General features: G+C 40.7%; 1 protein-coding gene across 2 annotated transcripts; it reads left to right on the top strand.

The window, feature by feature from the left end:
* The first annotated feature begins 4,889 nt into the window (after positions 1 to 4,889).
* Positions 4,890 to 10,226, top strand: LOC115567014 (uncharacterized). Of its 2 annotated transcripts, none has more exons than XM_030393144.1 (2): positions 4,890 to 5,881; positions 7,803 to 10,226. In XM_030393144.1, the coding sequence occupies exons 1-2, from the start codon at positions 5,680 to 5,682 to the stop codon at positions 9,299 to 9,301; spliced, it is 1,701 nt and encodes a 566-aa protein (XP_030249004.1). In that variant the 5' UTR covers positions 4,890 to 5,679; the 3' UTR covers positions 9,302 to 10,226. The 2 variants fall into 2 exon arrangements, with proteins under 2 accessions (XP_030249004.1, XP_030249005.1); XM_030393145.1 differs by lacking the exon at positions 4,890 to 5,881 and adding an exon at positions 6,545 to 6,773 and having other exon boundaries at positions 7,803 to 10,224.
* The last annotated feature ends 4,425 nt before the right edge of the window (positions 10,227 to 14,651 follow it).

The following is a 14,651-nucleotide window of genomic DNA, read 5'->3' as shown; positions in this document are numbered from 1 at the left end:
ATATCCACTATGTTTTGAACTGAAAGTAAATGTCATTCCCTTATATCTTCTTCCCAGTGTCGTTGCCACCCTTATGTCGTTTCATTTTGCCATACAGTGCAATTTATCTCTGACTCTGAAGGTTTTTATATTGATGTCTACTGTGGGTTTTCTCTTTCAACAGCTTGTTTGGTTTGTTTGTCCACTCTCGTCATCCAGAATAACCATTTGAGCAGGAACCCAAATAAATGGGACCTCAGTGCATGGTTTTATTACTGTAGAGTATTTTGCCATTATTTCTATTTGTAAGTCTTAGCCGGTGCTCAATAGCTAGGTGCACCTGTATTAAGACAGGGCAGAATAGTCTTTACACTTTTTAAAAAGTGACACCATCTCCTCCTCCACTATCTTCACCAGAGCCTGACACTTGACAATGTGGATGTTTTTTATTAAATCAATTTTGAAACTATTTGTATTCGCAGAATATTCATAGAAAGATGTCAAATATGTGTAAGAATTAAAACAAAGTTCGCCGTGGAAAACTCCAAGATTTCAGTCCTGGTTGGTTTAGTGACACCTGCACTAACTGGTAAATGCAGTATATTATATTACATTACACCATACTATACTATACTATACTATACTATACTATATTACGAAGCAGTGTTCCACAGAGCCAGGCTTTCTTCATGTGAGCTTGCTTAACAAAAACTAAAACCTCAGTCAGAGAGGTTATCAACATGTGTCATTCTTTAGACCCTGTGCATGTTCTTTGTGCAGAAACTACGACTAATTTATCGACGAAAAATGGGAGAGAAAACAGGCTTGCTGCAGTGAAAAGCAACAGAAATAACTCATTGCATAAATTTGCTGGTTTATTTGGCCGATTTATTTTGACAATCAGTGTGCTCTCAATGCATATGGTTTATTTCTACCATAACAACTTAAACATTGTTCTGTTAGCTGTCAAATGCCAGCTGTGTAAAACAGACCTCTGTGAACAGCAGGAAAAAAGCTGCAGCTCTTTATCTAACCGCTCTTTGTGGCTGTGCTGTCTTCTTGGCGTTCCATTACTCCCTGAAATGTTTCAAACGGACCTGCTGTTAGAGAAGTGAAGAAATGTATCCAATATCTTTTTTGTAGATTCACTGTCGATGAAGATACACACTTTACAGAGATGTGGATAACTCCTAACATCCCAGATGAAGCTGGTGGACCCTTTTCAGAGCCGACAAGACACAGAAAAGTAGACCCCAAACAGTTCAGATTGACAGTCACACCTCCTCTGTGTTAGTGCACAACACTGGAGCCCCCCAGGGCTGTGTGCTCAGCTCCCCTCTGTTCACACTGTAGTCCCATGACTGTACTTCCAGACATAAGGAGAACTCTATTGTGAAGTACGAGGATGGGGCGGCTGTCGCTCAGGAGGGAGAGTGGATCGTCCAGTAATTGGAAGGCTGTTGGTTCGAATCCCTGGCTCCCCCGAGCTGCATGTTAAAGTGTCCTTTAGCAAGATACTGAACCCCAAATTGCTCTGCCATCTGCCTATGAATGTGTGTGTGAAGGTGACAAGTGCTTTGAGCAGTAGACTGGAAAAGGGCTATAGACATGCAAGTCCATTTATAACACCAACACCATCTGCATTATAAACAATAATGAGGGTTTATATCAGGAGGGAATCAGCAATTTTGCAGAGTGGTGCACAGATAACAACATTAAATCATCCTGGTTTAAAAAAACAGCACAGGAAAGGCTTTTCTACCTACAGAAACGTAATTAATTCTGATGTCAGATTCTGGTGAGCTTTAACAGAGGACAATAGAGAGCATCCTGACTGGAAACATCATAAACTGGCATGGTTCATCACGACCCAAGACAGGAAAGCTCTACAGCCACTGGCTGTCAGCCAGTGATTAAACCACCAGAACATAAAAATGCTACGGTTATCTACCGTACGAATCTCGTACGTAATATGGTGTTGTGAGTGCGTTGAGCCTGTAAAGCCGCTTCTCTGTCCACTGCGGCTCCGCTCTGTCTCTCTCTACGAAGGTCGCTACGTTGAAATTAAAAGCCCCCCGCTAAGTGTTGGGTTTAAATCTGTTAAGAAATGAGACACGGAGATTGCCTTTCTTTGCGAGGGGGAAGAGCAGAGGTCAGCACGCGGAGTCTGAGCTCCTGAGTTTTCCCAATGAGCTGCTCTCCCCAAGCATCTTTTATTTACCTACAACAGGGCGTAAACGTATATGATTGGCTCTTTGACAGTACATGTGAATCATACAGTTGTTAGGCAAGATAGAGAGGTACACGTACACACTTTCGGACCTATGGCCTTCAGCATCTCTCCTTCAAACAAACATTCTTATGATGTCCATCATTTGCTATTCGCACCAGATGCCATTCGAGGCCTTGTGGTCCCGCTGGAGGGTGAGTGTGTTTCTTCACAGTACTTTTCCATGAGCTCGATATATTTCCTCAAGCATATGAAGGAAGGCAAGCAGGTTATATCAGTGCAATGCAAGAAACTGATAATATAAGCATAATTTTTCTAACATTTCCCTCCTGTTTATCAGTTTTATTGCTCGTACTTTTGGTTCATCAGGTTATTATCTCTTGTCGCCATTTTCGATAATACCTTCATTGGAAAAAGACGAGGTGTAAAACACTTTTTACACTCGGGAATCAGCATAAGGTTGAGGATTAACAAACTCATACCTTTGGGAAAATAATTGCATTTGCACAAAACTTTGTTGAACCATTTTCTCAAACATCGATTATATACAGGGTATCACACAAGAGATAAAACAGAGGAACAACAGCATGACTATGAACACGGGCACCAATGCCTTTAGGCATTGGTGCCCGTGTTCCCACCGTGGGCTGGACCAACATTTTCTTTTGATGATTTTGACGAATATGTAGCCCCCTGGCCTCACTTTCTGGCTGTCCTGTGGAGGGGGAAGAGAATCAGAGGGCAGTAAATTTGTTTTGGAAACATCTTTTTGGTCCAGCAGTTTTCTCATGTGCTCCGCCAATGTTGTCTCTTCCTCAGATACCTCAAGGTCTTTTGAGACAACAGGGAGTCTAAATGCCCTACCATGAACTATCTCAAATGGGGTTAACCCTTTATCGGTCGGAGTGATTCTCATGTACAATTTCACTAGATCTAAGCAGTCAGGCCATGGTCTCTTTGTTTCTTCCATGCATTTCTTTAACCGAGATTTGACAGTCCCATTTGTTCTTTCTACCAGACCTGCACTTTGAGGGTGGTAGGCACAATGATTTTTTGGATTTATTTGTAAGTGTTTTGCAACTTGACTTACAACTTGGTTTACAAAATGTGCACCATTATCACTGTACAATACTTCGGGGATCCCATACTGTGGCACAATTGTTTTGCACAATGCTTTTGCTACTGTCAGTGAGTCTGCAGCTTTTGAAGGTATTATTTCAACCCATTTTGAATATGCATCAACTAGTACTAAACAGTATTTGTATGGCCCGCTTCTGTTTAGTTCTATGAAATCCATGTGCATAGTCTGAAAAGGTTCAGTTGGTTCTGGGAATTTCCCTCGTTTTGGTCTTACATTGCCCTGTGGGTTGTGTTTTATGCAAATTACACATGATCTGCAAAAGTTTTTTTTAGTAGGAATTCTGTCATCCCTCCTGTTGAGACATGGCAAGGCCCATGACTCAAAATGGCGGCAGCTTTGTACAAGTTTTTAGGGAGAATAGGTTTGTTAGCCTGTGTATACAGTCCTGTTTTGTCTGTTTCAGCGCCTTGTTTGACCCAATACTGTTTTTCATTATCAGGAGCAGAGGTCTGCATATCACGGAGGACATCGAGGGTGATAAGAGAGTGTATTGCCTCTGCTGAGTATGTGTCAGAATTGCCAAAACATCCCAAGGACAGGCTTCCCTGTTGAGGTTATCATCCCCCTTCGTTTCCACTGTGTGACAATCTGGGCTGTCATTGAGGAAAGCATCACAGTCTTCGTCATCATAGAAAAATGTGCTCGCTCCTTTTCCTCCTTTCCCTTTCTTATTCTTGGAGTCTAAGTGTTTGGTTGCATGGCGGACCCACTGCATAGTGGTAGGAACGTCCGCGTTGTCAAATTCAATGAAATGTTTGCGGACCCAGCCTGCAACATCTGGGTGTAAACCATGCATAATAGCATGTTTGAGTTGTTGTTGGTATGCATCAGTTTTATTTTAATTGAATGCTATACCACTATTAGCACGAAACACGTTTTCCATTCGAGCCCTAAAATCCTCAGGATCCTCGTCTGTTTTCTGTTTTATGGCAGCTATGCGAGAGTAGTTCGCGGCGCGCGCAAAAGTGGCCTTCACTCTAGCTGCTATTGCATCGAGAGCGTCTTTATATTCTCCCGCCAGCACTCCATCGGCTGGATATGCAAACACTGTCCCTACACCATTTCTCCCTGTGTAATTACCCTTTACTCTCCCCCATTTAATTTTCAACGATGATTGCATAGCTTCCCCTGCTTCCTGTCCATTCAAGCGGTAGGAGTCTATCAATTCTCTCATACATGTTATCCATTCATCTGGATCGTCCTCTGGTGGAGGAATGCCGGCTACAGCATTTGCGGCCTCCGCGAGAGTCCAAGGACGGAAAACGTACAGGACTGGAGGCTGATCATCACCCCCCGCCTGAGGATTGGCAACTTGGATCTGGGGAAACACTTCTTAAGCTATCATATTTGAAGAGTTTTTCACTGGTGGTTCTCTTTTTTTAAGTCTGACTGTTAGGCTGGGGCTTCCAGCCGGGCTGTTTGAGGGGGTGTATCTGTTGGGTGCATGGAGGAGGCCTGCTGGTCGCAACCCATCACTAGGGCCCCCCCTGTCGTTCATTTTTTCAGTTTCAGGAGTTGGCACCTTTGGGTACTGAGGCGGCCAGTGGGACAAATGGGATGATTTAGCTGCAGATGCCCATTTTGGCCCTGGAACCGGCTCTGGAATGTTTTGTTGCTCTGGAATGTTTTGTTCGACCGGCGCACTAGCCGACGGCACGTATGGGGGAGGGTCAGGCGTTTGCCTGTAGTTAGTCTCATTGCCTTCTTTGCGTACAAAAGGATTTGGCTTTTCTTAGCTTCCTTTTTCTCTTCTTTTAGCTTCTTAAGGTTATTCTGTCTAACTTCAGACTGTTGTAACCATCCTAGCGCTATGCGGAGCTCGTCAGCTCTTTCGTCATGCTTTTTCCCTCGCTTGGTGATGAGACTGGTCTCCAAGCGGGAGACCTTTACTTTTCCTTTACTTTTAGGCGGCCTGTAAATCCATACTTCTCTTTCCATTTATCCAAATATTTGATACTTTGAGGATTCCATTGTTTCATATAGTTTTTATCACCTGTACTGTCCTCTTCTACAGTTTTACGAGAATTCTTCCCACCCATTGTAAGGGGGAGAAAAGGAAGAAAAAAAGAACTGTTCTTTTTTTTTTTTTTTCAGTGATCGTTTCTTTTAATGCTTTTCCCTGGTCTGCATTGTGTTTTTTATGCGTTCTCTTCTACTTCAACAGGCCATAGACGTTCGTTTACACCGATAAGGTTTCAGTCTATGCTGCTGCTTCAAAGAGAAATACTATTTAAACTGATTTTAATTTTGTTTCTATTTTACTTTGCCTAGGAACTTGCAATATCCTGTTTCTAAATGTAGAGTGTTTTTACTCACAAGAAAAGGTGATATGTTTTTTCCTCAGTTCTCCGGTCCTGTCTCCTTAGTTTCAAAGTCCGGATCCCGTCAATCCAACCCTGTTCAGTTGGAGGGGACGTCTATACTACCGGCCGAGCAGAGAATTCACTCCTCCGGGCTTTCCTTCAGGCCACCTGTTGTGGTCCTGGCCGTCGACGGGCTTCGGTGTGTCGTCCTCCTTCTGGCAGAGTTGGGTATGTTGAGATCCGGGTCACGGCACCAAGAAATGTTGGGTTTAAATCTGTTAAGAAATGAGACACGGACACGGAGATTGCCACTAAGAACCCTGTTCTAAACTCCAATAGGGTGCAATGTAAGGCTCTTATTAAAGAGAGAGAGAGAAGCCGCTGCCTCATCAGAACTCCACCACACACGTAGATGAGACGTGACAGTGGAGCGACTTGAACCTTTGTGAGTTATAAATCCATGAACATAACTTCCTTGTGGGGGCTAACAAGTCGCCTTTCACTTATTCAACGTGCTTAAATATGATATGATAATGTGAATAAACTCATGTTGACAATAATTTGTTGACACAAAAGAAATGGCAATTGCATATCACTCACAGCTACACAGGATACACAGCTAAGTAGTTAGCTTTCAATAAGTACTGTGTTTATTAATTTTACATTAATTAATCTACATATTGTGTAAATGTTGGCGCGCGCACGTACTGCCCTTTTCTGACTTTGAGCCCCTGCCCCTCTATAATCATGTGCACATCCCTGCTACAGACTTCACTTTACTGTGAGTCTGGCAGACAGAATGTGGTAGATGAGAATTGAAGAGACAATCTGACAGATACTATGACAGATACTATGTACAGAAGTGCTGCCTCACATGTGACACTGAAGATCCTCCAGATTAGGACAAAGTCTCTTGGAGACAGGAAACGTGTTGAAGAAACCGGTTGTGGGTGTGTCTTGTATGGGCTGCATATAAAGAGGCACTTTCAGCCACAGTTCATGACTCACAGGCTGCTGTGGATTGAGGCAGGTGTGGAGAAGCCTGACAGCCTCACTACATGTGAGGAGGATTTTTCAGCCTACAACCCATCCTAGGACCACATGGCACGGACTAAACTGGGTAAAAAAAAATTGTCTAGACTTAATGACTGAGAGCTGAAATGTATGGTTCCCTGCTTTGCTTGTGTAAACTCAGGAAAAAAACATTAGCTGTTTGTTGTTGTGCTTGTTCTGTGATTGCTTTCACTACTTTCATTTTCTGCACCCTAATCATCATTGGATGATTTGGAGGGTCATATCATGAAAACTATTCAGGCCTTTACTTTTTCTTCCGTAAAGTCCCATGCAGAGAGAGAACAGATAGACTGTCAACAGACTGGTTGATCAGGTTCAACCAACAGAGATGTCATGCCATGATTCCTGACTGCAGGCTCCTCTTGCATCACAGTCACATGCTGACATAAACGGGGAGATCTGAACGAGAAATTGGAATTCTGCTATTCTAAATCACTTAAGATACAAAAATGTCAACCTTTGTCCAGAAGAGTAACTACAAAATAAATTGTCCTTCACTTCATCATGCAAAAGATAATCAAGGCAATCAATAATACTTCATTGGTCATTAACATCTAAGTACAGTGTGTTGAAAAATGCTACATCGCTATGGTCCAAGACTGTGATAGTGAAGAACACAGTGCAACCAGAGCAGGCAAAACGGCATCAGACTCAGTGGCGCCATCTTTCCCTTCACCACAAAGGCTTATTTATGTCCCCTTTGTGTATGAAAGTAGATATGTTCTCCTCAGACTATGTAACCATAACTTCACCATCTTCCATGTGTCCTTCATGTTAGCATGGATATTAAGCAATACATCCAGTAGATATAGTTTGACATTGTTGCAACCTTTGCTATAATGTTACTGGGGAGTTTATTGCGGGATTTAATGAAGACATAAAGTTGTAGCTCATGTTATCCCCACCTTATTTTGGTGCAGCACCAAAATAAGTAAAACATAAAGACTCCATTCAAACATGGTTTCATTAAAATCTTGTTCATATCTATGCTGAGATATTTTCTATTCTAGAGGGAGCAACTGTTACGCATATGCAATTTAACTTATGATTCTGTTTTGTTCTTGTCATGTTTCAGGAGGTAGGTGCCCTGTGAAGGAGGCAGCTATGGGGTTTGCACTGGGAGCAGTGGCAGGATGCATACTGGGAGCTACAGAAGACCCAGTGGACCAGACCCTGTCAATGATGACTGCTGCCGCTCAACTGAAACCAGTGATGGAGGAAGTCAGGACAGTCGGTGCTCTGGGGCTGGGGACCCTTATTGGAGCCACAGCACTGACCACAGCGATGACCTCCGTAGTAGCTGGAGTGATTCTGGCAGCAGCGTTAACTTCAGTGATTGTGACCACATCGAGCGGCTGTCCATCCCAGACAGACTCTGTTGGCTTGTGGGTAGCAGCAGGACTTGCTGGGGCTTTTGGGACAACTCTCAGTGGAGCCACAATCGGACTTACTATCGAGTTGATTGTGAAGAATTATGGCATGATGGGCCTTCTGTCGACACTGAGCATATTCACTGTGCTTAAACCGCTCCTGAACTATGTATTTAAGCTCCTCTGGAAGCAGGCAGAGGCCTGTTGCACTCACAAATCTAGCCTAGCCTGGGAGAAGGAGAGAAAAGAGTTTGAGATCACAGAGTCTCAGCAGAGACAGAGAGTGGCAGTGCAGATAGAGCAGAGGATCCTGATGCTAGAGCAGGAAGGCAGCACCAGCAGGATGGAGCCCAGAACATCATGGCTCACTGAGCGGAGGCAGAGGGAGGAGATGGAGAGGAAGAAGATGGAGCGTGAAGAGGCAGAGATGGAGCAAAGAACGATCCAAGACTGGATCAACAATGTGGTGATCAAACATGTGGACTTCTTGGCTTTCTCAGGGATACCAATGACAGTGATTGCCATAGTAACATCAGGGTTTGGGCTGGTTGGTTATGGAGACCACCAGGCTGTGTTTGTAGTACTTCTGACATTGGTTGCAGTCATAGCCTATCTACTCCTGAAATCATCTGACTTTAAGTTTTGGATGTTGGTTGGGTGCATGGGAATGTTTGCAACATTCGTCATTTCCATACTCACCTTACACGCTGGCCAGGTGGTTGTAACATCTGCCATGAAGATGAGAGCGGCAGGGCAGAATAACTCCAGAGAAAACATCAGTGCTCGTATGAACCACCAGTCCTCTCTGGAAGCTTTGAATGCAGCTTTCTTTGTGGCCAAACTGTGTGAGCTGGGATTGGGGGCTGCAGTGGGAGGGCCGTTAGTGAGACGAGGAGCTGGAGAGGTCAAGGTCATAGCAGGGGCAGCTTTAGTGGTGCTTGGTTTACTGGTTGGGGTGGAGGTTTTAGCCCCGGTCCTGGGGAAAGGGGGGAAAGCCGGTGCATTGCTGGGGGTGGTGGGATCAGCAGGTGTGTCTGTGGGTGCAGCAGCAGCTTTGTCTGGAAGGTGGTCCTCATGGCCAGGAACTTTGGGAACCATTGCAGGATTAGTTATAGGAGCATTAGGGATTGGAAAATGGCACATTGTCAACATCGGACTGCAGGTGCCGGTGGCCTTTGCCTTTGCTATGACCAATCCATTTTAACACACAATAATATCACACTGGGCTATTGTGATAACTGCTGTCAATTACATAATTGAATTATTAAATTCAATTACGTAATTTAACTAGCTAAATGCAAGTCAATCTAGTGCCCAACAAGAATTTTACGTGAATTTGACTTTACTGGAGTTTTTCTATTTTCTGTTACTTCCACTCTACTACATTTTAAAGGCAAATATTGAACGTTTTAATAGCTGTGTCTATTAGATAGGAAAACTTTCACGATATATCTTCATGGCCAAAGTAGCAAAAATAATTTGTTATTTATTATATCATATTTTTAAAAAAGGATTGCCATAATCAAAAAATTTCTAAATATCAGATCGCATAATCGACTGGGCTGTTAACCCATAATGTTGATATAGGTATAATTTGTACTTTTATTTGCATTTAACAGCAGATTCTTTGAAAGTGCAACATGTAAGAGTTGACCAATTCTTGAATTCATACTCAAACAAATAGGGGGGCAGCATTTCACCAGAGTAACCACAAACTGCTGCAAACTCTAGCTGCCACTTGCTAGTTAGCTCAGTTAACTGTACAGCTTTGCAGTCCCGACTGGGAGCTTGGAGTGGTCTTACGAGACAGGACGGGCCTGGCTAGCTCATTAGCATGCTAGCTTCAGAGGAGATCTTAACGAGACAACACAGATGACTTTGAAAGGTGCAAAATGTAACAATTTGAACAGGATGTGAATGTTATGTCAAATTTTACCCAAGTATGACTTTTGGTTACTGTTTACAACTCTGAACAGATCCCATGTGCGGACACAAACCGAAAATTCATGTGTTGTATAATCCATTACCTATATCTCCTTCCTCTGTGCCATACCCTTAGCAAAAAGTAGTTTATTCAAGTGTTCAACAAGTATACTTATTTTATACTAAAACTTAGTCAGTATACTTGAAGTTTACTTTTTATATACTATATTTTATATACTTAAGAATAGTCTAGTGAAGTATACTTGGCTTATACTGAAAAGTATAAAGAATAGTCTAAGACTAAGTACATTAATACTTAGACTTACACTTATACTAAAGCTTATACTTATACTTTAGCCCCTTGTGGACTGTGGCGCAAAAGACTCTTGGGTATTCTGTTGTTGTTGGTGTAATTATGGTTCGTGAATGTGGTTGTGAATAAGATGATGTGTAAGACGGTTGTGGGTTAATTCACATCCTTGTTCTGTGGTTAAATTGTGTCGAGTTAACAAAGATGATAAAAATGTTGGCACCGTGAGTGAAGGGGTGTTTTCTGGGAGAGACTTCCCGTCTGTTAAGCTATTAGTCTGTGTGGTAATAAATGGTGAATTTCTGGTTAGCACTTGCTAAATTACAAGTACTAATACTGAGTATATCTTGATTTAAGAGCATATTAAGGTCAAGTCATTGACGTGTGCTTACATTTAAATTAATAGAATAAAGATGTTTTTCGCTATACACATTTGCATTGAGGTATTACCCCTATTATAAACTTGTTAATAAACTAAAATGTGGACTAGAAGTATATACTTAGTACACTAGTAGTTTATAGATGAGTGTACTTGTTGTATACTTGAAAGTGTACTTCTGTAAACTTAAAATGACCTTATAAAGTATACTTAAAGTATACTTTTATAAACTTAAAATGTTCCAATTTAGTCCGAAGAAGTATTAAAATAGTATACTTTCTAGTACGCAACAAGTACATGGCCTGTAGTATACTTGCTATACTTATACTCAAGCATACGTAATAAAATGAACTTCAAGTATACTACTAAGGGTAGAGTTCAATTTTTTGTCCAAAAACAATCATCAGTGAGCCACACTATCACACTGTGTGACTCAGCCCCACTTACATCATCCTGCTGCACCAAATACTCACTAATACCAAATTTTGATTAATCCACCGCTGAAAATAGTCCCTTACAACTGTACTATTCCATTCTGTTTGATTAATTTCTGACAAAATATACATCAACCAGCTGTTTTAGGAAATTACTGAGCTATATATTTGCAAGGTGTTTAAATATTTAAAACCAAAATATAGAATTACACCAGACTGATCCCGACTGAAGTCATTTGATCTGTTTCCTGTTTCTCTATATTTTGGCTGATGAGATTGGGTGATGTGGATGAGAATGCAGTGAAGTGTTTGTCAAACAAAAATTGATTTTTGTAAATGCTCTTGTATTGAAGCTGAAAACAGGTTTGGCTACACATAACCAGTGTCTGAACAAAAAGAAATAAATCTTGTTTTTTATGTTTGAACTTTGTTTTTATGATCTGTAAGACATATCTGAACCTTTTCGGTTTGTTTTGTCTTCCCACATAATTCAACCTCACTATGCAAAAACCTGCAAGTATTTCTTTATTACATAATACATGAGTGAATGTGCAAAATTAACATTTCTAAAACATATTCAAGTAATAAAAGTTTAATATAATATGGGAACAAAAGCAAAACATAAATTTGCTTGTTGTGTATTCAGAACTTTTGTAAACCAACAATTTATTGTAACATACAAAATATGAAAATACATACTGTTGTAATGTGTTGCCTGGTAATAAGTTAATAAATTATTCTCAAATAAACAAAATATATATAAAATAAGCTTTCCAATGAATAAAATATTCTCTAACAAAAACTATATGAAAATTATAAAAATGTATTCCTCACAGCTTGTTAAAGGCTTTTAACAAAACTTTTTCACAAGTAAAGTGCAGCACTAACAGTTCCAGCATGTAACCCTGTTCAGTTTTACTAAAACTTCATGTCTTTGCCAGATAGATTAACTTGTCCACATTGACTACACCCATGAGTTATTTGTGAGTACAGGCTTTCATTACAAAGATATAAGGACAAAAATGTGCATTTTTGGACGATTTATCGACAGGCATGGACACAGTCACCTACACTGTCACTGTGTGCTCTGAAGCGCTCGTCTAACAGTGGTTTGCAGGTTGCAGACCCTGGTATCTCCGTGTGGAATAGTAGTAGTAGTGTTCAAGCCACGTCAGCCCCCCACCGCTCTTCCTCACTCATCAGCCCCCCACCGCTCTTCAATCCACCCCTGCCACCTCTTGACTACTGTTGTACCTGTTTTGTCTGTTTGTCTGTACCAGTGTTATCTACTCCACGCCACACCATTGCTTTTGTTTCCCTGTCCTGCTTTGTCTTTTGTTATCTTCGTTTGCTATTTGTGTATTATCTTTGTTTGCTATCTGTGTACCTATCTCTGTAAGCGACTTTGGGTCCTTGAAAAGCGCTATATAAATTAATTGAATTATTATTATTATTAAATAGAGACCCCTCTCGAGACGGGATTCTCAAACCACACCTCCAGCACACCGGGGACCCTCACCGGTAAAATTAACACCAGTTAAACTGTCACACCAGAAACATGTCTTTCTCCGTTGGAAATATTTAACCAGGAAGCTGAAGTGTTCCCAAGCAGGAGACTGAAGCGAAAAGGGAGGGTCTTCAAGCTCTGTTTTCTCGCTAGCATTAGCCATGACATAAACGGGCTGCACGTGTAGCTGCAGGCGGAAAATAAACACACGGCACTTCCGTTCCTGGAACTCACCCGTTCACAGCCCTGTACCGAAACGGTTCAATACAAATACATGTATTGTTACACCCCTAGTACAAGCTAATATAAACCGAAGATAGACAGACCTAAGGACTACAATAATCAAAAGCATTATGATTACCTATATAGTCTGCACTTCTACATACTCATGTATCATGATGGATGCATATTATTTCTGGCCTACAAGATTCTGATAATGTTTTAATAAAGTAATTGTGCACATTCATCCATTTTTTATCAATGCTTTCCATTAATTACAGCAAAGAAAGCAGGAAAACAATACCTGTCTAAGCCTTGGTTTACTAGTGGGATTCAAAAGTCTTCAAGGAAAAAAAACAGTCTCTATAAGGAATTTGTGCTAAACCCCACCCCCCTGAACCAAATGACTTACAAGGTATATAACAATAAATTTAATCATATTATTAGAGCAGCAAAGAAAAAATATTATAGTGAGAAATTTAAAGAATCTTCTAGTAACATTTAAGAAACATGGGCAACTATCAAACAGCTTTTGAATAAGGAAAACACATTATTTGAACCACCAAGTCACTTTGTTGAAGCAGGGAAAATTATCACCAATCCTTACGAGACTGCATGTGGCTTTAATGATTTTTTTGTGAATGTGGGCCCCACAATTGGAGGGAAAATTCCTACCCCAAGTGGAAGCCCCCTTGACTATATTGATGGCTGTTTTTCTTCTTTTAGCAGCTTTGATCCCCCTGATGCTGATGAAGTACTTGAAATAATAGATCAACTCAAACCTTCATCAGCATGTCATGATGACATCAGAGCAAATCTTGTTAAAGAGGTAAAATTCTCCATTATCAAACCACTAACTTATATCTTTTCACTTTCATTAGAAATTGGCATTGTCCCAAATGACCTAAAAATAGCCAAAGTTATTCCTATTTATAAAGCTGACGATCAAAGTATTCTTTCTAATTATCGTCCAATCTCAATATTGCCATTTTTTTCAAAGATCCTTGAAAAACTTGTATACAGAAGAACTCTTCGGCACATGAATTCAAACAATATTTTGTATAACCATCAATATGGCTTCTCGAAAGAGTCATTCAACATACATGGCTTTACTACATCTCACCGACCAAATCTACTCTGCACTAGACAACAACGAGTTTGCACTAAGCGTTTTCCTTGATCTGTCTAAAGCGTTTGATACAGTGAACCATGACGTCCTTTTGTCAAAACTGTCTAGATATGGGTTTCAAGCTGATTTGTACAAGTGGTTCAAGAGCTATGTTGTCAATAGAAGTCAATTTGTTTATTTCAGTAACTGTATGTCCAACAAAAATGTTATGACCTGTGGTGTGGCACAAGGTTCAGTTCTTGGTCCTTTATTATTTTTGATTTATGTAAATGATCTTGCAGTTGTATCTAGTTCTATATCACCTACTTTATGTGCAGACGACACAAATCCTTTTTTTTCCCATAAGCACTTTAAAACCCTCATTTCTGAAGCTAACTCTGGACTCTTATTCAAAATGGTTTCAACTAAATAAATTGTCACTAAACATAAAGAAATCTAATTATATAATTTTTGCTGGCAAGAAGAAATTTGATAATGCCAAAGTTTATATTAAAGGAAATGAAATCCAGAGAGTTTATTCACTCGCTTCTTGGGGGTAATAGTCGATGAAAAATGCTTGTGGAAAGAACATATTGATTATGTGTCAAAAAAATGTTTCTAAATCTGTGGGAATTATCAGGAAAGTTCATAAATACCTTAACAGGTCTGGTTTG

Source organism: Sparus aurata, chromosome 17 (genome assembly GCF_900880675.1).
Source record: "Sparus aurata chromosome 17, fSpaAur1.1, whole genome shotgun sequence".
In the NCBI taxonomy this organism is placed as follows: domain Eukaryota; kingdom Metazoa; phylum Chordata; class Actinopteri; order Spariformes; family Sparidae; genus Sparus; species Sparus aurata.
This window is presented reverse-complemented; position numbering and strand designations above follow the sequence as displayed.